The 22,823-nt window shown below is 38.4% G+C and overlaps 2 protein-coding genes across 6 annotated transcripts in view; one reads left to right on the top strand and one right to left on the bottom strand.

Moving 5' to 3' along the window:
* The window catches only part of PIBF1 (progesterone immunomodulatory binding factor 1), a 188,097-nt gene extending 175,276 nt beyond the window's left edge, over positions 1 to 12,821 (bottom strand). For 2 of the 4 annotated variants that reach the window (XR_008665768.1, XM_055335944.1), the window contains exons 1-4: positions 12,598 to 12,820; positions 11,254 to 11,567; positions 2,709 to 2,809; positions 16 to 214 (exon numbers count right to left, since the gene is read on the bottom strand). Coding sequence is in view for 3 of the 4 variants with exons in the window: in XM_055335944.1 (XP_055191919.1) it covers positions 16 to 214; positions 2,709 to 2,809; positions 11,254 to 11,505 (552 nt within the window). In the remaining variant the exon portion in view is untranslated. Of the gene's footprint in view, positions 1 to 15; positions 215 to 2,708; positions 2,810 to 11,253; positions 11,568 to 12,597 lie in introns of all 4 variants that reach the window. The other 2 variants (XM_055335943.1, XM_055335942.1) reach the window with 2 other exon arrangements.
* A 201-nt stretch (positions 12,822 to 13,022) lies between these two features.
* DIS3 (DIS3 homolog, exosome endoribonuclease and 3'-5' exoribonuclease) overlaps positions 13,023 to 22,823 on the top strand; it is a 30,080-nt gene continuing 20,279 nt past the window's right edge. The window contains exons 1-6 of one of the 2 annotated variants that reach the window (XM_055335786.1): positions 13,023 to 13,368; positions 14,040 to 14,197; positions 16,116 to 16,309; positions 16,678 to 16,751; positions 20,968 to 21,135; positions 21,889 to 22,053. In XM_055335786.1, coding sequence (XP_055191761.1) covers positions 13,141 to 13,368; positions 14,040 to 14,197; positions 16,116 to 16,309; positions 16,678 to 16,751; positions 20,968 to 21,135; positions 21,889 to 22,053 — 987 coding nt within the window. In that variant the 5' untranslated portion in view covers positions 13,023 to 13,140. Of the gene's footprint in view, positions 13,369 to 13,650; positions 13,725 to 14,039; positions 14,198 to 16,115; positions 16,310 to 16,677; positions 16,752 to 20,967; positions 21,136 to 21,888; positions 22,054 to 22,823 lie in introns of those variants that run through there. The other variant, XM_055335787.1, reaches the window with a different exon arrangement.

Here is a 22,823-nt window from a genome sequence, read left to right as displayed (position 1 = left end):
ATATAACACACTTACAGATACATATTCAGGAATAGAAAGCTGATCTTCAGGAAAACCTTTTAGTTTCATATATTGCTCTTCTGTCAGCTCAAAGTCACGGAGGTTTCGACGAATATCTCCAGCCTTCTCTCTTAGCTGAGTATTTGTCTCTTCTAGTTGTTTCTGTCTCAATAAAATCGTTTCCATTTCTTGTTTCATTAGTTCTTGATATTTTCTACATTAGGAAAGAATTTATGGCAAGCTTAAAAAAATCTTTGAGATTTAATTTTCTCAAAGTTACCTTTTTATAGTAACACAAAAATAGGAAGTGAGAAGCTCTCTAGTATTTTTGGCTCCAGCTAATTGCTTATTTACTTAACTAGTTAAACACGAAATGACAATTCTATACTCATTATTAAATGTGCAGCCACCACATAAATTGTTAAATAGAAAATTGATATTCTTAAGGAATAACTTTCAAAATTCAAATTATAAAATTATATACTTCCTCTGCTTAAGGTTTAAGTTTTACACATCTTATTTACACAAAATAAGTTTTACTCATTTTCATTTCTTTTTTATCCATGTACTTTACGGTCTACAGCTTGAAGACGGCAAAACTGAACCACTATAAAGTATTCATCTAACCAATGAGGCAATGAAAAGAGTAATCTGTAAATAATCATTCTCAAAGAATACATGTAGCAGACATTGCTATCATTAGTTACCTATTCAAAGATTTTGAGCAGGAAGGGACAATGGTTTCTTTCCCCTTCCTACTGTATCACAACCATCAACATACAAATATGCTGTTAAATCTCCTATCTTTAAAAAAATGGACAGTGACCCCATTTCACTGCCCTCTCTATTTGCCTCTCCATAAAACAAAACTTCTAGAAAGTTGTCTATATTCACTCTCTCTGATGCCCTTCCTCTTAAACTCATGCCAATTAGGTTTTCATCTTTCCTACTCAAATCTCAAGGTTGCCAATGATATCCAGATTGCTAATGATCAATTCTCGTTCTTTTCAGCCATTATTAAAGGATTACTGGACACAATTGATCTCTTCTTCCTTTATACACTTTCTTCACCTGGCTTCCAAATCCCTATACTCTTGTCATTTGTTTCCCATTTTACCGGTGGTATTATCTCAATTTCCTTTTTGTGGTTTACCTTAATATTAGGAGTATTTGGCCCTCTTCTCTCTATATATTTATTACCTTTGGGAATTCATCCAGTCTTATGACCTAAATATGTTCTATCTATATCTTAATGACTTCCAGATTTATAACTCTTGACCAAACTCTTCAAATACCTACACATGGGTTTCTAAGAAGACAACTGTAACTGAACATGTCCCAAAGTGAACTCCTACTCTTCACTCACAAACCTATTCCGCTGTGGTTTCCCTATCCCTTAGTTGACAGCAATTCCACCCTTTCATTTATTTAAACCAAAAATGTTGCCATAATCCTTGACTCTTTATCTCTTGAACCTCACATATAATTCATTAGGATATCAGCTCAACCTTCAAAGTATATTCAAAATCCAACTACCTTTTACCAGCATCAGCTAACAAGATTATTGCAATAGCCTCTTCTTAACTGCCCTTTCAACATCACTTACTCTGAGAATGCCTCAAGAATTAGAGTAGAAGCCGAACCACTGAATGCAGTGGTTTCCAAAGCATTGTCTCCAGACTAGTGGCATCAGAATCACCTGAGAACTTGGTGGAAATACAGATTCTCACAGCTCTCACCCCAAATCAGAGTATCACAGGTTGGGATCCAACAATCCTTTTTTAACAAGACCTCCAGATGGTTCTGATGCATACTGAAGTTTCAGAACTACTGATCCAATGTTATAGTGCTTAGAAACTGATCAGATAGATAATCTTTTAAAATATCAATTAAATAGTGAAATCTTATACAGAGAAAAGATAAGCACTTTACAACACATTTACATTTACTTCTAATTAACACACATAATTAACACTTGTCAAATTTTCTATGTAGATTTTTTTTTAAATACAAAAGTATGCTTTGCTTTTGTGTAAGTCATTGTTGGGAAGAAACCTGAGAGGATGCTTTCTATGGATTTGTTTGGTTTTTGCTCCCAACTTTTAAATCTGTCTTGCTTTCACTTAATTTGATGATTTTTTTTTTTAGTCACTCACTTTTATTAAGTCATTCCAAAGAATTCATTATAGTTTTCATAGAAATAGCAGTATCTTTTTTTCCACTCCTATTTTACTGTTTACGTAACTCTTAATAAATTACGTAAGTATAGCAAGTGCAACTGTCACAGGCATATTTGAGAGTAAATACAATGGACCCTTAGTAGACAACTGAGCTGGAAGAAAGAATGTAGGTAAAATAGAAGATAATTCATACCTGCAGATTGAAATGGGCCATGAGAATTAGTGTGCTTGACAGAGCCAATGAAGAAAGGTTACTTCAGATAACAGGTTCAGTAATGGTGAGCTTAGAGAACGTCCATTGTCATTTATCGACTGCCTACCTCAGCAATGTCTGTTGAATGAATTCTGATTTTTTGTATCTTATGTACTGTATCAAGTAACCAACTTTTTTTGTTGGCCTAGATGTAAAAATGGTTACCATCACGGACTTAAAATTTCTCTTTTAGTTTACGATTGCTTGCATGAACAAGCAATGAAATTACTTTTAATGGCTCAGTAGGTATTATTGTTTTTTAAAAACTTTCTTACTTGGCATCCTTTTGTTGAAAAGTCAATTGATTGTCCAATCTCAATGTCAATAGCTGCTTCTGGTGAAGTGCATCATTTAGTTTCTCCTCCAATTCTTCAATCTTAGTAAAGAGAAAGAGGTAAATTATGTGGTCAACTTCCAAATTATCACTAAAAATGTCTGAAAAATACTAAATGTACAAAAAAAGAAAGAAAGTGCTTAAAAAAAAACAGGCTAGGGCAGCCCGGGTAGCTCAGCAGTTTAGCACCACCTTCAGCCCAGGGCGGGATCCTGGAGACCCCGGATGGAGTCCCAAGTCAGGCTCCCTGCATGGAGCCTGCTTCTCCCTCTGCCTGTGTCTCTGCCCCCCTCTCTCTTTCTCTCTGTGTCTCTAATGAAAAAAATAAATAAAATCTTAAAAAAAAAAAAAAAGAAACAGGCTAAAGATAGGTAGAGGTTCCTCTGCAATGGTTATATTAACAAATTACAAAGTCTGCATACAAATGGTTTTCAAACTGTGGTTTAGACTGCTGCTACATATACGGTTTTTCGCCAGGCTGTCATCAGACTTTTTCCTCTTAACCCACTCTCACTGAGAAGCCCACTAACAACTGGGATTTTATTTTGGTGCCTCACCCAGGTAATTATTTCTCACTAGACCTGCATTTGTCCCCTTGATCCATATATCTCCAAATGAATACTCCATGGATGACGTCACAAATGTCCAAAAGAAAACTAGCCCTCAGCCTCACCTAATCGTACATTTCTTGCATCTCCTCAGTCTCCAATGCAAAAACACCCAAGTCACATTTGATGTCTACTTCTCCCTCACCACTTTTTCTAATCAGACACCATTTTGTTGTTGTTGTTGTTGACTTCATAAATAGCTGTCAAAACTGCTCAGTTCTCTTTGATATCTGCTGACAAGTCTTCAGTTAGATCTCTATCAGTCACCTCTCACCAGGAGTGTTTCCTTATACCCAGTTTTGTCAATCTCCAAATTTATCTTTCTTTTCAAAAATGTTATTAAAAATTTATTTCCCCAGTTTTAGATGCTTCAGAGGATCATCACTATTTTCTTTTTTCTTTCTTTTTTTTTTTTTAAAGGAAAGTTTTGTTTTTTTTTTTAAGATTTTATTTATTTATTCATGAGAGACACACAGAGAGAGAGAGAGTCAGAGACACAGGCAGAGGGAGAAGCAGGCTCCATGCAAGGAGCCTGATGTGGCACTCGATCCTGGATCTCCAGGATCACACCCCAGGCTGCAGGCGGTGCTAAACCGCTGCGCCACCGGGGCTGCCCACTATTTTCGAAATAAATTCAGACTCATGGCATAATATACTAGTACTTCTTGATCCGGCCCCTGGCAGCTCCTTCCTTCTCTTGTCACTAGCTTAAAAGGATACTCTCTCTTCCAGGCAAAGTAAGTGCTTGCCATTCTTCAAATATGCTGTAGTCCCTCTTAAGCCTCTATGCACTTCGGTTTTGCTCTTAGTCTAATTAAAAAATTCTTTTCTCTTTCCCTCTTAACCCAGGCAATTCTTGTTCATCTTTTAAAACAGATTAACAGTCAATCTTTAATATAGTCAAGTAGATTCCTCTTGCATCAACAAATTCCCCATCTCTACTTGAGATCATTCCTGTCATTAAGCAAACTACTTCTATCTTCCACTAAAAAGAACAGTATACTCCCTTGATCACACCACTCCCTATACTAACGTACCATTTTTCTGCTCACCATCAGAGCGAAACCTCAATATTTTATCCCATAATATTCCAATAAAAGTATTCTGAATCACCTCTTTAATACTCAGGCTGATGGTAATTTCAGTATATTTATCTTAATTGACAAACATGATTTGACAGAGCAGACAATTCTATCTTATCTTGGATTCTATCCTCCAAATCCACTAACCACTCGTAGGCTTTTCAGGCTCCTTTGCTAGATTCTCTTCCTCTAGCCTATTTCTAAATGTTGGGACTCCCCTTCACATGGTTTGGGGCCCTCTGCTCTCACCAGATAATGTCATCTAATCCCATAGCTTTAAGTGCCATCTATACACTGACGCATATTATAAATACACAGCACACACACACACACACACACAGTCATGGACTCGCCCCTCAACTTTAAATCGACAATTCTGTTTTGGAGTATAACAGAAACCTAAAGTTTAACATGTTCAAATGGAACTTAAATTTTACTTTCCAGATAAGTCTTCTGCCAGTCTTCCATTTCTCAATAAATGGCTCCAGTAGATGAAGCCAAAAACTGAGTCTTACATAAGGCAATAACCCAATTAACTGTCTTCTGCTTCTACCTTATCTGCCCTTGGTCTATTACTTCAGTGATATTTTGAACACAAAAATAAGGGTCTCTAATTCTAATTGCCTAAAACCTGCTAGTGGCTTCTATGATTACACAGTCTAAAGCAAGGGTAAATAAGCAATGGCAATGGGCCAAATCAAGCTCATGTCCTCTGTATAGCCCATGAGCTAATAGGTTTTGCATCTGTAAAGGGTTAAAAAAACAAAGAATATGTGGTAGACCACATATGGCCTGCAAAACAAAAAATATTTGTTGTCTGGGCCTTTACAGAAAAAGTTTGCTGACTTCTTATCTACAGTAGAAAACTCCCATTGCTAAGTGATGCTGTGTCACAGGACCTTGAAAATCTTCCATTTGTTTTTTGATCATGTCAAGATGCGATCTACATAAAAAAGCGACTGCCATATTCAGTTACATTCCCAGCAATATGCCTTAATGAATATCTCAAACCAACAAAAGACAACCACATTCCTCATAATTATTATTTTGCAAATCAAGAATACTGTTACTACAAGGACAGAAACTTCTTCTCTTTCCAGGGTTATAATTTTCACAATTTTAACTGACTTCTAAATTAGGTTCCTTAACTCAGAGATAATCAAACTGGGAAGATGCACCCCTTCATTTATTTCCCAAGTAATGAGGTACCCATATATCTCAAGTGAAAGACTTTCTAGCATTTAGAAATTGACAGGCATGAAGAATGAAGAGGAAAGGAACAAAGAAATAAAGGAAGGAAGGAGATTTAGGCATCAATGGGCAGGGATAAAATGGAAAGCTGGCAATTCTCTAGAATCAGGACATTAGACTTAAGCTGTTACCCTTTTAAGTTCTCTCAGGGAGCAAGGGGGAAGTGGGAATCAACACTTTTAAGTTCCCTTGGAGAAATCTGTTCTTGTTTTTAGAAATGGAGAAATCAAATCAACATGGATCAAGACATTCCTAGTAAAAAACTATATTAGTAACGAACTGTTACAAACGTAAAAATGGTGAAAAGACTTTAGACCACATAGATTCACAGACTTCCTAACTTAAAAAGACTATGATGAGTAGAAAAAATTTTGCTGCTTGTCTCCCAACACAAAGTCTTCTTTCTAATGTAACTCTGACTTTTATTTGTGACAATACTGTATCCAGTTAAATACTTAACATTTCCCAGCTTCCCACACTCCTTGCTGCAGGGGGTGGTCCTGCTATATACTTCTAGTTTACTGCAGTCACTGGCTTGAGCTTCTGGGAAAGCTCTTTAAAAGGAATGAGTCCTTCCTAGGGCTTTTGGGCGTCTCAGTTGGTTACGTATCTGACTCTTGGTTTCAGTTTAGGTCCTGATCTCGAGGTAGTGAGATCAAGCCCTGAGTGATGCTCCATGCTCAGCCAGGAGTCTGCTTCAGATTCTCTTTCCATTTCCCTCTCCTTCCTTCTCTGGCCCTCCCCCTGGTTGCGCTTGTGTGAGCATGCTCTCATCTCTTTCTCTTAAATAAATAATAAAAACCTTAAAAAGAAATAAAAATAAATAAAAGGGATTGACTCCTTTGGCATGTGCCTCATTTTCCCATTACCCTTCACCTATTTCTTCTGCGTGTAACATGGATATAATACTAGAGATAGAGCAGCCATTTGTGACTTTGAGGTGAAAAGCACATGCTTAAAACAGCTGTGCATAAGGATAAAAGGAGCCTGGGTTCCTAACAATATCAAGGAGTAACCACTCCAAATCTAGATTAGCTACTTTCAGATCCACCCCAAATTTAAATTAGCTACTTTCAGATTCCTGTTAAACCAGAGAAACAAAATCCTTCTCCTGTTTTACAATCAGCCACCATTTTCTAAGCCTCGGTACTAGCAGCTGAACTTCATCCCCAGAACACTGCACAGCTGGTTCAACCTCTTTCCACATCAAAAATACCTATATCATGATACTTGGCCATTCAAGACCACTTGAATGCTTCCAATGACAGGAAGCTCAGTAACATAAATCAGGCCATTTAAATGTTAATAGCAAGTATAGATTTACAGTCAGCAGAGATCTACTTTTTCTGTGACTTCTATTATCTATAGTCTGGTGAGGGAAATTTATTTTTAATAATGCTAGATGTGGTATATATGTACAATGGAATATTACTTAGCCATCAAAAAGGAACTCTTGCCATTTGCAAGGACATGCATGGAATGAAAAGATTATGCTAGGTGAAACCAATCAGAGAAAGACAATTATATGATTTCACTCATGTGGAATTTAAGAGACAAAACAGAGGATCATAGGAGAAGGGAGAGAAAAATACGAAAAAACAGAGAGAGAGGCAAATCATCAGAAACTCTTAACTACAGGAAACAAACAGGGTTGCTGGAGGGGAGATTAGTGGGGGGGGGATGGGGTAACTGGGTCACGAGCATTAAGGAAGGCATGTAATGTAATGAGCACTAGATGTTACGTGCAACTGATGAATCACTAAACTCTACCTCTGAAACTAATAAAAAATAATGCTAAAAAATGAGATTTTCATCTTTGTATCCCCAGTGCTCAATGCACTGGTAAGCTCTGGAGAAAAAATGGCCAAAAATTATGTTCCTTCATTGATCCCAGGCTGGCTCTTACTTTTTCACATTTTATGTCTCTGAAACTGGAATGCATCTTACAATCTATAGTACATAACAGTTTAACTTGGCAGTTTTTAATCTCACTGCTACAAGTAATTGTTCACTTTACAATCAAGCTGTCTTGGATTTGATGAATTATGGAAGACTAATTCTTCTACTGTATAATATTTCTCCATGTATTTGACAGCAGACAACCTACTCCCAAGGGGTCTCTAAGCAAAAAATCCCTAGTGCTCATGGACCAAAAAACACGGGAATGTAGAGTAGGCAGCTATTCTGGAGAGTATTTTGACAGCACACTCAGTTTAATTAAGTATGCATATACCCTGTGAGCCAGAAATTCCATTTTTGAGTATATATACATGTCAAAGATGTTCACATAGGTTCAGAAGAGAAATGTTTATAGAAGGCCCATATTGTACATGGTAGCAAAAAGTTGGGAGGCAATCCAGGTGCCTATTTCTGTGGTAGTGGATGGATAGACAGGTACACACACACACACACACACACACACACACAGAATTGCACAGAAATTAGAAGCAGAAAACTAGATATACACATAGTAACATCAATGATTTTTAAAATAGCACTGAGTTGGGAAAAAACTATAAAAGAGATAAACCCTAAAACAAAGCATGCAATTTACATTTATATAAAGGAAGAAAATAAGAAAAATACCCATTATCAAGAACAACTGTAAAAAAAAAAACATTAAAATAGATAATAGAGAGAGAAAGGGAAATGAACTATGAGAATACAAAGAATATACAACAGAAAAAGTGGCTGTGGCATGGATCAATAATGATTAGGTGGCATAAACTCAGGACTATGACTAATTCAGTCTTCTACATTTGCGGTTTAACTAGAAAACTACAATAAAAAACTGTACTAAGCACCATGTGGTACAAAAATAATAATATAGTTCTGAGTAAGTATATCTATCAGCTTGTGTGCATTGATTAATCTTTCCAAGAAATGCATGAAGTATATAAAAGTTGAGGGATTTGCCCAAAGTAACTAACTATTGGGCCTAGAGTTCAAATCCAAACTGTGTGTATCTAGAACTGTAGCTCTGATCTGTTACACTATAGAGTCCCTCATGGATAAGCCACCATTTCTAAAGTATAAATCTCACACTTCAAAAAGGAGAGAAGCCATTTACAACCAAGCACAAGCAAGTTGAAAAAAATAAAAGTAGCCTAAAAAAATGTAAGTTTGGATGTGATATGTAGTAGGCACTCAATAAAATGTCTGTTGATTGAGTGGGTTGATTAATGAATGGGATATTACCTCTGCTTTCTACAGTGAGTTGGATCTATAGAGATTTTGAGGGGCAGAGATATGTGAGCCAGTAGCACCGTGAGAGTCCACCTGAGGAGTAACAGCAATATGAGTAAACCACTATATACAATGACAAAATACCAAGTGGCCTAATCTAGACCAAGTCAGCTAGGTAGGTAACTATACAGGCAACCTAAGAAAATGTTAGGAGCTTTCATTTGGGTAGAATACGGGCTTTAGATTTTTTGGTTTGAATCCTACCTGGCTCCATCACTTCCATCTAAATGGCCTTGGTGGGGATCCCTGGGTGGCGCAGCGGTTTGGCGCTTGCCTTTGGCCCAGGGCGCGATCCTGGAGACCCGGGATCGAATCCCACGTCAGGCTCCCGGTGCATGGAACCTGCTTCTCCCTCTGCCTATGTCTCTGCCTCTCTCTCTCTCACTGTGTGACTATCATAAATAAATAAAAATTAAAAAAAAAAATAAATAAAAAAATAAATGGCCTTGGTATGCTATTAACCACTTGTGATTCTGTTTTATCAAGAGCAAAATGGGGTTCAGTCCCTCATTTAGGGTAGTTGAGCACTTAAGACATGACAGCAACTGTTCTAAGCACTGGAGATATGTGAGTACAAAGAAATCCCTGTCCTCATGAACTTTAAGTCTATTAAGAGAGACAAATACCAAAACAAAGCCAGGTTGTCCTATGAACACATATCTAAGGCACAGGGAATAAAGGAGGTGAAACATGAGGATATTATTTTAATAGACAATAGCAACAATAACTAATAGTTTGTGCTCAGGAACTAGTCTAACTTATTTTATTGATTCATTTAATATTAAAGGCAGGGGAGATCCTCCCTAAAAACGCTTATACCTCACAGAGTTGTGAGGTTTAAGTGAGGTAACACATGAAAAGCTCATAAAACAGTGTCTGGCGAAGAACAAACCCTCAATAAATGTTAGCCATTAATATTTCTAATAACTGTATCTAAATGATTTCCTTACTCATTAAGATCCTGGACACCTAGGCCATAGGACACTTCATTTTTCTAGAGAGGCACAGTCAACAATTTTTCTAGCAGCAAGATACTACAATGTATTAGCATGATTGACAAGAACTAAAATAGAAAGCTGACTTAACAAAAACAGCAAAATGGGGGGGTAGTGTTTAGGAAGAGGTGGGATCAAGAGCAAAAGAAAACAATTATTATTGGAAAGAAAAATAATTTTCTTTTTTTTAGAAAAAAAATTTTCTCAGAGACAGAAGTAGTAAGAGCTAAAAAGTGTCTCCTGTCTTTTTGAAATCACTATAAATTTCTTAGAACTAATGACAACTTTACCAAGTCTTACATAAAATACTCCATAACTATAGAAACCACACAAGCCATAAAACAAAACAAAACAAAACAAAACAAAACAAAACAAACAAAAAAAAAACCCCCCAAGCTCTAGGACATCCCTTCCTCTTTGGCAAACACCACTCGTTAAACACCATGATAACTGAATGTATGCTTGGTACTACGACACAGTAACAAAACTAAATACCAAAGAAACTAAATCTCCGGGGCAGAGGACTATACAAACTCAATAACCTAATTATGATCTTGATTCTCACAATCAAACTAGTCACATCAGGGTTAATTCTCAATGAAGCTGAAAACAACTTAGATATATCTCACACATGCTAGATTTAAAAATTGAGCCTAGGGGGATCCCTGGGTGGCGCAGTGGTTTGGCGCCTGCCTTTGGCCCGGGGCGCGATCCTGGGGGCCCGGGATCGAGTCCCACGTCGGGCTCCCGGTGCATGGAGCCTGCTTCTCCCTCTGCCTGTGTCTCAGCCTCTCTCTCTCTCTCTGTGTGACTATCATAAAATAAAAAAAAAAATAAAAATAAAAATTAAAAAATTGAGCCTATAGGGCAGCCCGGGCGGCTCAGCGGTTTAGCGCCGCCTTCAGCCCAGGGCCTGATCCTGGAGACCGGGGATGGAGTCCTGCGTCGGGCTCCCTGCATGGAGCCTGCTTCTCCCTCTGCCTGTGTCTCTGCCCCGCCCCTCCCATGAATGGATAAAATCTTTGAAAAAAAAAAAAAAAATTGAGCCTATACAAGCAAGTCATCTGCACCCAACTTCAAAATCATCCCCTCTTTCAGGACTTTTTAATTTAGTGTACAGAAATAAAATTCATTACCTTTCTCCTTCCAAAAAGCTTTTTTAAACTGTGCAAGAAAATATGATTTTCTTCTTGAAATGATAAACCCATCATTTCAAGTTCAGATTACATAAATGTTTAATTCTTATTCTTTTGCAGTTTGAAGACAATAAAGCATAAAGATAACAAAAATCACGCCAATCTTACCTTTGTAAGATAATCCACTTTCAAGTTGTCTATCATCATATTTTTCTGAGACAGCTCTATTTTCAGTAACTGAATATTATGAAGTAGTTCTTTACGTTCAATGAGTTGCTGGGTAATTTTGATCTTACCATCTCGCTCTTCTGATGACGAAATATCATCCGTAGGAACTGTTGTTTCTAAACTAATATCTTCAGATTCCAGAGAACTAGAGATGTTCACTTTTTGTGATGCCCTGGCAATTTTTCGAGACATTTTTTTTTCTTCTTTTTTTAAAACTATGAATTCGTTTTCTTCTCCAATTCTATTTCAGCTTTCTGTAGGTTAAAAAAAAAATATATATATATGTATATATACATATATATTAATTGAAGTGTACTCTAACATTCTCTACGGAAAGCATAAGTATATCAAAAAGATACCAAGGACTGCCCGAGTAGGTATTAGACAATCCGGAGGACCAGATTAGTAAACCGCTGCTCAAGTCAAACACATTAAATCAAGCTCATTAAATCCTACTAAGCCTTTGTCCTTAATGAACCCAAAAACCCAATCTCCGGGGGGACAGGGATCTCACTCAGAGGAAACAAAGAAACGTTGGAAGTAAAGGATGAAAGCCCTAAGTCAGGGGTCACCCAGGGACGCTACTAATAAAAGCAGCACAGATTCAAGATGAGAGGGGTCACTTCTGAGTGGATCAAGGGAAGGTAATGTTCTCCTTAGAATCTTGAAGGATTTGTTTAGGGCAGCACCAGCAGAAGAGCATGCAAGAGCGACGGCTGGCTGGCACGGGGGTGGCGAAAAGGCACAGCAGCAGAGGGCAGTGGTGGCCAGGCCGGGGCCAAGCCTCTGCTGAGTTTGGGGAGGCCTCGCCCCTACCCCAACCCCCTTACACAAACGCACGTGACGACCTTCACCATCAAGGCTGCGGAGAGCCCTGAAAGGTCAGAATGTGCTCGAAATTTACTCTGCAGGCCACGAGGAGGCATCGCTGAAGGGTCTTCTGAAACGGGAAACCGTGAAATAAGCACATCTTAAGAGACTTCCAGACAGAATGACAACAAGAAAAGAGAAGACCGAGCCCTCTAAGTGGCACTTGGTTACCCTTTCACAACAATGCTTAGCAGTTCTCTCGCTCTAATACGACAGGTGTGCGGAGGGGAAATCCCTCCTTTCAGACGGAAAAGGGTAGAGAAAGGTGAAGTCAGAGAGAGGCAACATCTGGATGACAAAGGATCAGCGGCTGGGACGAGCCCACACAGGCGGAGCGAAGAAGAAAAGCCCAACTCGGCGGCGTAGGAGGAGGATCCCCTCGGTCCGCGTGGCAGAGGGATAGCCGCGAGCTACCTCGAACGCTCTTCACCGACACCACGTCTGAGGCTGGGCCAGCCACCACCACCACCATCGCCTCTTCAGGGAGCTGAAAAGCGTCTCCAAACGGAAGCCCAGGTCGCAGCTCCTCTAGAAGGAATCTCAGATTGGGGACCGTTATTACGACCCGTAACCACGACAACCACTTCCGCGCCCGTAAAGGACGGAGGAAGCGGCTGCGCGCTTGCGCCCAAGCCGCCGGAACTCAGCCCGGATCCTCCCCCAACGCGAGGAGCAATGCATGCTGGGATCTGTAGTCCAGAGGCAAGCCCCGCCCGGGTCCTGGAGGGAAATAACTCCGGGCTCCGCCCATCCTCCTCGCTGTCACCCAATCCTCGCAGCGCTCAGAGAGCCAACGAACGTCAGCCTCGACGTTTTCCCGCGAGAAGTATTTACTAATATCCTGGAGCGGGAAGGGGTGAACCTCGGGGTCGAGTATAGTTGTACTGCAGGCCTCTTACTGGGCGCTTTTCGCCGGAAGAGCGCGACCGGGGTCGGGGTACCGCGCTGCGGAGCAAGATGCTCAAGTCCAAGACTTTCTTAAAAAAGACGCGGGCGGGCGGCGTGGTGAAGATCGTGCGCGAGCATTACCTGCGGGACGACATCGGCTGCGGCGCGCCCGGGTGCGCTGCGTGCGGGGGTGCGCACGAGGGGCCGGTCCTCGAGCCGCAGCCCCTGGACCCGGCGAGCAGCCTGTGTCCCCGGCCGCACTACTTGCTTCCCGACACCAACGTGCTGTTGCATCAGGTGCGTCGGCGGGCGGGCGACCCGGCGTCCTCTCTCTCGGCACGGCCAGGAGAAGGGGGCGTGATGGAATAGGGAAACCGAGGCCCCAGGAGGAGCGGCTTGGACGTTACGTACTTAGTCTCGGAACCTTTGCCTGCGGCCCCCCAGGCCGAGTTCCTTTTTCCTTTTTTACTTCCTTCTTTATCTCTCTCTCTCTCTCTTTTCTTTTTTCTTTTTTTTTTTTTTAATTCTTGGAGTAATAAGGATTTTAGATTAATTTTCTAACTCCTGGTGTCTCTTCTGCCTTAGATTGTAAGTGTCTGGAGGCCGGGGACCCGGGCTTCTGTGGCCTCCAGCCTGCAACTCCCAGGCAGCTTGTAAGTGCCTACGAATGAAAACTATGTGGGCCGACGTATTTCATTATTAGTGGACGTGATTCTACAAAATTTTGTGGTTAATCTGTGTATATATGCTCTTCTGTAATAGGCCTGAAGGGTTTTATTTTTTTTTTTGTAGCAAAGTAACTCCTTAGTGTATACATGTTTTTTTTTTTTGTAGCAAAGTAACTCCTTAGTGTATACACGGTGTTTTTTTTTTTTTTTTAAAAAAAAAACATCGACAAGGTTCTATATTGTGCTGAAACAATTTAAATAGGAAAATTTAAATTTTCTCTCTTTATTTATTTTTTTAAGATCGATGTTCTTGAGGACCCTGCCATCAGAAATGTGATTGTCCTGCAGACAGTTCTGCAAGAAGTGAGGAATCGGAGTGCTCCTGTATATAAACGGATCAGAGATGTGACTAATAACCAGGAGAAGCATTTCTATACCTTCACTAATGAGCACCATAGGTAGGGGGGAAGAGTATGTTGTTTACCAGAAAACCATAGACTTAGCTAAATTTGGGCAAGGGTCCCTGGCAGTAATTGTGACATTGTTGGAAGATGCACGGGTAAGTTTCATACTTAGGGGAGGATGATTTGGTTGTTCCACGGTTGTACCTGAGGTGCACACAGGCATTGATTAGATCAAACCTAGAACCAAGTCTCGAGTCTCCAGACTCCTAGGCTGCTGTAGGTACTTTTGTTTCCAGAATGTCTCCATCCTGAATTGGTTTCAATATGAATAGAGCAGTAAAATCTCAGAAGAGGAGATATTTATTTATTTATTTATTTATTTATGATAGAGAGAAAGAGAGAGAGAGAGAGGCAGAGACACAGGCAGAGGGAGAAGCAGGCTCCATGCACCGGGAGCCCCATGTGGGATTCGATCCCGGGTCTCCAGGATCGCGCCCTGGGCCAAAGGCAGGCGCCAAACCGCTGCGCCACCCAGGGATCCCAGAAGAGGAGATTTTACCTAGGTTCCTGGAATATGATATTATTTGATAACCAACATAAATTGATAAGATGTAAGAGTTTATGAAGGAGAGGTTTAAAAATACAAAGCAGATTTATTATTAACAGACTTTTAAAAGTTAAGCTTAAATACTTTTTTTTTAACTGATCACATTGAAGAAGATAGGGTTAAGAGATAGAATTCTTTGTTCCGTTTCAGTTTTATACCCTTTGAACATAATATGTGGTTTTAAAGAATATTTTGCTGTTTCTTATGTTACATAAGTTACCTGTGTTAAGTTCTAGTATACTTTTATTACATTAAGTTAGCGCTTCTCAACCTTGGTACTATTGACATTTTGGGTTGAATAATTCTTTGTTGTGGACAGGCTGTCATATATATCATAGGATGTTTAGCAGTATCTTATGCTTCTACTCACTACATGCTCATAGGAACCCTTCTTCACCCCCATCCACAGAGCTGTAACAACCCAAATATCTCCAGACATTGTCTGAATATTCGCTAGGCAGCAAATCACCCCTAGTGGATTAGACAGTAGAATTCCAGCAATGAAAGCTCATTGGAATGCATATATTTAAAAATGTTTAATTTTTCAATTTTCTCGTTATTTCTGTAGCCCGAATTTAAATATTCCTGTAAAAATCATTGGTAAAGCACTTGTAGTCATTTTATTGCTAGCTTGTCCTTGAAATTCAGAAACAGAAACTTGTTTTTCAGTGCAGAGTGACCAAATTTTTGTGGAGCACTATCATCAGATTTTTAGCAATTAGAAGTTAGCAATTTTTCTGCTTAAGTGCAGTGAATAGAGCTTAGCAATACAGGAGTTGGAGGATACTGGGGCACATTTCATCTAAGATTCTATTGCTCAAGTCATGCTAAAACCAATTCAAAATATAATGATAGTGCCTGACTAGTAAGCTTAAAGCATTAGGAGGGGCATTTAATGGTGAGAAATGAAGCAGTTCTAAGAACTTAATATAAATAAGTAAGATTCTAAAGTTGATTCTGTTAATTTAAGCGCTAGAAATTTTTATACTGAATTTGTTATTTTACTCAAATTTGGCTTTGAAAACATTTAAGGAAGTAAGAATGCTGACATATGGGAATTTAGAATGGATAGACTACAAAGGAATAAAGTGTCATTATTTTTATGTGATCTTTCAGTCTCTAGATAAGCTCTGTCATTTACTGAGTATTTATCATTGGTGATTTCCATGTACTATGTACATTGAAATTTAATCATCATCGGATTTGTAGCTTTGGGAATTACTGTTAATCTACAGTTCAAATAAAATCTTATCAGACCTGCAAAGTTTTATTATAGTTTCGTGGTTTTTAAGCATTTATGTTCTAAGACTTTCTATATGTTCTTATTTCTGTTGATTTAAATTTATCACTTTGTTTTGTATTTAGAGAAACTTATGTAGAACAAGAACAGGGAGAAAATGCTAATGACAGGAATGATAGAGCCATTCGAGTAGCAGCAAAATGGTACAATGAACATTTGAAGAAAATGTCAGCAGAGAATCATCTACAAGTTCTCTTCATAACAAATGACAGAAAAAACAAAGAAAAAGCCATAGAAGAAGGAATACCAGCTTTCACTTGTAAGTCTAAATGTAGAAGCTGTTAATTTTTATATGCATTTGCAAATAGGAACTAACATCAGGCCCTTGGTCAGATGTTCACTTGAGTATTTAATATTTTCGTACTCCTGTATACTCCATCTGATGTTTGCATTTTTTAATTTCTCAGCATTTCTCAGCCAAATAAGTTGTGGTGCTCAGTGGCTGTTAATTTCCCCATCACCCTTTGTAATTGGCTTAGCAATAGAAACTCATAGATATGCTCAACCCAATACTTCTCTTTTGACATGACCATGTCAACAGATACAGATTTAAAAAAAAAAAAAAAACACAAACAAAAAAAACCCCACAACAACCTGACTTTATCAGGAACAAAACTTATTTTTCAGGTGAAGAGTATGTAAAGAGCCTAACTGCTAACCCGGAACTCATAGATCGTCTCGCTTGTTTGTCTGAAGAAGGGGTATGTTTTGAGTTTGTTTTATTTTATTTTATTTTTTTGTAAAGTGAAGATATTAAAATAGCCACTTATTAAAGTAGCCATTTTGGGATATTAAATTTATAGTTAATCACGTTTAAAAATTGGAATATTGGTAGGTAAGCTGGAATTGAATAGGAGTTGGGTTATAAACAATAAGAGTAGCTGTAATAGGCTTATCAAAATGCCATCCCTAAAAGACTTGACTTTCTAAAATAGCACTGTTCATTGATAGACCCTCAGCAACCTGAGTTGGGCCTGTCACATCATAGCACCATCTGTTTGATAAATGAATAGAGGAATATGTGACTGGTTTGTGAATAAGGTGTAAGTATTTGACCAAAAAAAGGACATGGACATTGCAGACAGCATAAAGCTGTAGAATTAATCCAGAAGGAAGAAGGAAGGAAGTCATAAGAGAACAGGAAGGGTAGGGGCCAGCTAACAAAAATCTAGAATTTCTTCTATAAATCAACAATTTTTAAACTACCTAAGTCTAAAGGGCTGCTATGAAGAGAAGGTAGCAGGTAGGAATCTGGGCTCCCTACCCTTATAAATGGCAGACTAGAAGAAATTAAGGGTGGGTACCTGGGTTACTCATCTCGGGGTCCTGGGATCAAGTCCCACATCAGGCTCTCCACAAGCAGCCTGCTTCTCCCTCTGCCTATGTCTCTGCCTCTCTCTCTGTGTCTCTCATGAATAATTAGATTTTAAAAATCTGAAAAAAAAAATTAAGGGTACATGAAGGTAGATCTGAGAGGAAGGGGAGGGAATGATCAGAAGTGTTTATTTGAGGGCACCTGGGTGGCTCAGTCGGTTAAGCATCTGCCTTCAGCTCGGGTCATGATGCTGGGGTCCTGACGCTGGGGTCTTGGGATCAAGCCCTGAGTCTAGGAGCCTGCTTCTCCGTCTCCCTCTGCCTGCTGCTCCCCCTGCTTATGCTCATTCTCTATCTCTCAAATAAATAAAATCTTTTTAAAAAGTGCATTTGAAAGACCACTCTAATTCCAGTTTGTGAGCTGATGCATTGTATGAATGACAAAGTTAGCTGCAGGAGGAAGAGTAGAGGGATCCGTGCAGTAGTGGAGATGAGGGCAAGCTGAGTGAGTCTGTAAACCTCATGGGCACTCACTTCCTTATATCTGAAGTTAGCAATAATGATTTCGGAGACTTGAAATGAGGATCAAATGAAATAATAACAGTATTAATAAAATTCTTATCTCCGTGCCTGGGACATAGCTGTGGTGAATGTAAATGGCAGCTGTCATTATTAGAGAAACGGGTTTTATGTGATAGAACATTAGATATCCAGTCTTTACAACATTTTCTTTATCACTTCTTATCTTCAATCAACTACTTGACAAAATTAAAAGGAAGTGAGAAAAGAAGAGCTGGGCTTGATTTTTGGAAGAAAGATTTAGGGACTGCCCAACAGGTAGCCACTATTTGCATCTGGCTGTTCAGATTTAATTCAGATTGAAAATTCAGTTTCTCACCTTTTAAGTGCTTGAGAGCCGCTTGTGCCGGTGGCTACCAAATTGGAGATCATAAAAGCTATTCCTATCATCACAAAGTTGTTTTGGATAGCACTGGTCTAGAAGAGGAAAGAAGAAGTAACCTAACATTGGTAATATGTAATATTTGATTGAGGACTGTGGTAGGGTGACTATAGGACATGACGAAATTACAGCCAGTTCTGTTGTAATGCAACATGTATGTTCTTCAGATTCACTGTGTCATGCAAAATTACATAGTGAAAACAGCAGAGCTAATGGGAACATATGTTTGGGGCACACTCAGAAGCTTTGTGAGGTGGTGAAAATAGGGTTATCGAAATTTGGACAAAAAGTTACAGATGGTGAAGATGGTGTGGCTCATAAAACACACGGTAATCTAAAGTCACAGATGTTTGAGAGGTGACTGTTTTGTGGATTCCTCTGTAGCTTTGTTTTTTGTGTTTACGTAGTATTTTTAATACAGCAGTTGTGTTGGAACCAATTCATGTTTTCAAAACAAGCATTATGGGAGAACAGCCTGTACTTAGCACCTAACCCAGATTTAGGATGTCAAGGCAGAGATGTGAAAGATGTTAGCTAAGTAAGTTTGCTTCAAGACAAGGACATTTTAGCTGAATGTGTAAGGGAGTTAACCATCTTAATAACTAGGAGAAGAGCATTTTATGCAGAGGAATCAGCAAATAAAGGCTCTGAGGTTAGAATAAGTTGGCAAGATCAAGAAACAGCTGGAAGATGCCTGGGATGGAGTAAACAAAGGAGAAAATGTTACAAAGGAAGTCAGAAATATAGGCAGGGACCAGATTGTAGAGGATATAATGAGTCATGGGGGAAAAAAATTGGATTTTAGTCCATGAGTGCTGGACAGATGTTGAGTGAGAGAAGATTAAGATTCATCTGGCTGCTCTAAGAATAAATTAGAAACAGGCTCTTGAGTTAGGAGGATATTTTAGGACTCCATGGGAGACAAGACAGAAAATAGGACCATAGTAGGAGCAGTTAAGGTAGTGGGAAGTAGTCAGATATTAGGTGTATGTTATAGATAGATATGGTAGGGCTTGGTGATAGATTGGATGGGACCAGGAGGAATATGGATGACCTTAGGTGTTTTGCGTGAGCAATTATATTAGTAGGATTGCTTTATTTACACAGGATGTAGGCAGGGAGCAGGACTGAGTAGAAAATCCTAAGTAAGATTTTAGACATTTAAGTTTGAGGTAAGTGTTAGAGCTCTTAGTGCTTTTATGGTATGAGCAGTTGGACATGCAAATCTGGGGCTCCTGAGGGGGTCTAAGACTAGAAAATCAGATATACTAGAGAGATAAATTTAGATCTTATCAGCATATAAGTGATGTGTAAAACCATAAGACCAAATGAGAATATGTGAGGCAAGGATTGGCAGACTTTTTTTTTTAAAAAAACAGATTTATTGAGGTATAATTCACATAACCATACCATCTATTTAAAATGTACAATTTTTTGTATAGTCACAAGATTATGCAACCATTACTACAATCTGATTTTAGAACATTTTCTTCCCTTCTAAAATAAATCCATATCCATTACCACTCAAGCCCAGTCTGTTCCTGAAATGCCCTTGCTTTAGCCCCACGCAACTACTGACCTTTCTATCTTTGTAAATTTGCCTATTCTGTGTATTTCATATAAATGTAATAATGTAATATGTGGTCTTCTTTACTTTCCTTTCTCTTTGATACATACTTAGGGATGTGCAAGAGGATTTGCTCCATCATATAGAGCAGTTTAATTTTATATTTAACTTTTCGAGGAACTGCCAAACTATTTCCCAAAGAGTGTGCAGCAGTTTATATTCCCCCCCCAGCAATGTATGAAGTTTCCAGTTCCTCACCAATACATGTCTTTTTCATTATAGCTTTTTTTTTTTTTTTTTTAAATTTATGATAGTCACACAGAGAGAGAGAGAGAGGCAGAGACACAAGCAGAGGGAGAAGCAGGCTCCATGCATCGGGAGCCCGATGTGGGATTCGATCCCGGGTCTCCAGGATCGCGCCCTGGGCCAAAGGCAGGCGCCAAACCGCTGCGCCACCCAGGGATCCCCATCATTATAGCTTTTTAATGAGTGTCAGGTGATATGTCCATATGATTTTGCTTTGATTTGCAATTCCCTAATGACTAATGGTGTTGAGCATTTTTTCATGAGCTTACTGGCCATGTGTATATTATATGTAATACATAGGTATATATCTTAGCTTATGTATGTGTATGTGTGCATATCCCTATTCAGATCCTTTGCCTGGTTTTTAGTTGAGTTGTCTTTTTATTATTGAGTTATAAGATTTTTATATTCCTGATACAAGTTCTTTATTAAATACATGATTTGCAAATATTTTCTCCCGGGTAGACATTTTTGGTAAAGAATCAGTTTCTTTTTTCTTTCTTTTTTTTTTTTTTAGAGAGGGAGAAAGGCAGGGGGTGGGGAGAGGCAGAGGGAGAGGAAGAGAATCTCAAGCAGACTCTTGCTTCCACAACCCAGAGATCACGACTTGAGCCAAAATCAAGGGTCAGACACCCAACTGACTGAGCCACCAGGCGTCCATGGATGATTTTTTTTTTTTTTAATACCTGATAGTGATGATAGTAGTTGTCTGTTGAGTGTATGGAAGATTTACGTACTAACTGCATCTTGTGGTTTGCTTATTTCACAGAATGAAATAGAGAATGGAAGAATAATATTTTCAGAGCATCTTCCTTTAAGTAAGCTACAACAAGGCATAAAATCTGGTACATACCTTCAAGGAACATTTAGAGCCAGCAGGGAAAATTACTTAGAAGCTACAGTATGGATTCATGGAGACACTGAAGAAGATAAAGAGGCAAGTGTTGTGTACATAAATTCCATATATAGTAAAAGGCTTTTTATGATTTTTACAAGTGTTAAAAATTTTGTATGAGAATTTAAACTTACTTTACCCTTCTAGTTTATCAGCTTAAAGGCAGTTATGTGAGAAGTCATAAATAATAGAATGAATCACTTTCTTAGAGAGATGTTTATGGAAGAAAATAACTTTTTATTTACCCCACTTTAAGGGAATTAAAGTCTAATCAAATAATAATAATAGTAGGATGCCTCTATTTTCTGTATTATGGCTAGTTATGGGAAGTGGTATTTACATAACCTATAAACGCTCCAGAGGGTTTCACACACTTTAAAGCAAATAGTAATTATTTTTGGTGCTATTGGCAAATACTCTTCTAACTGCTTTGAATGCTGCATTTCATTTGATTTTCAACTGTGCCTATGAAAGCAGATATTCTTTTTTTCATTCTACAAATCAGGACCCTCAGATTTAGAGAGCTTAAGACGTTTTCCCAAAGTCTTTTGGTATTAATGTAAGAGTTACAGTAGAGCCATGAATACAACCCATATTTTCTGACATGTTTTCTCTACTTGATATTGAGAAATTAAGAAGATGGAGTAAAGGGACACTATGGAAGAAGAAAAATAGAAAGGAGAAATATAGATAAATAGAAACACCCATTATATCTTTACTTCTGTTAGGTAATCTTCCTATTATTATATTGCCATTAAAAATGTCTGAGCATGTGTCATTTGCTGTTTTAAATAGATAATCTTACAGGGACTTAAAAATTTAAACCGAGCTGTTCATGAAGATATTGTGGCTATAGAACTTCTTCCCAAGAATCAGTGGGTGGCACCATCTTCTGTGGTTTTACACGATGAAGGTCAAAATGAAGATGATGTGGAAAAAGAAGAGGAGAGAGAACACATTGTATGAAACCAAGCAGGTTTATGTTTTGTCTGTGTAGTTTTGTAGAATTCATTAGTGTTTTAGCTTTGGAGAAAATTAAACACATTTCAGTGCTTTCAAGTTTACTGAGTAAGATTATAGTTCTGTGGGTTTAATACATATCATACAGTAGTTTATTTTCCCTCTTAAATATTTAAATAGTCTTCCTATCATCTTCTTTTGCTCAAATAAACAGGTTTAAATATAAAAAGACCGTAACTTGGATTCTGATGTTCTGGTACATGATCTGTCTGAATTAGGTTTGTCTGAATTAGGAGGTTTAAGTAAATACAAATTAGAACTTCTCTACATTGCTTTTATGTAATATTAAAATTACATCAGCATAATTGATGTATTTTGGGGCCCTTATATAGTGCCTGTTTAATTCCTTTTCTGTTAACAATATTATGAAGAGAATGCTTTCAGTTGTTTCTTTACAATCTAAAGTCTACCTGATACGACCTATTTATGTCTATATTTTAGAATTACAAGAATAATGCAAATAGTTGGAATTCAGACATTAGTAGTTTCCTTTTTATAAGAATTGTGTTCAGTGCTCTGGAGTCTTAGTATAGTGTTATTTTTTTCAGAGTCCAGGCCATAGGAGAGTGTTGAAATGAAATATCATAAAGTCCTTTAGCTATTTCTAATAAATACTCTTTATTTGGGTTTTTGTTTTGGATAAGGAAGAACTTTTAAAGATACATGTCTTTTTAATGAATTAATAAATGCCACATGACTCTGTAGTGCAA

The sequence above is a fragment of the Nyctereutes procyonoides genome, unplaced genomic scaffold (genome assembly GCF_905146905.1).
Source record: "Nyctereutes procyonoides isolate TBG_1078 unplaced genomic scaffold, NYPRO_anot_genome, whole genome shotgun sequence".
Taxonomy (NCBI): domain Eukaryota; kingdom Metazoa; phylum Chordata; class Mammalia; order Carnivora; family Canidae; genus Nyctereutes; species Nyctereutes procyonoides.
The sequence above is the reverse complement of the archived record's forward strand: the minus strand, read 5'-3'. Positions and strand labels throughout refer to the sequence as shown.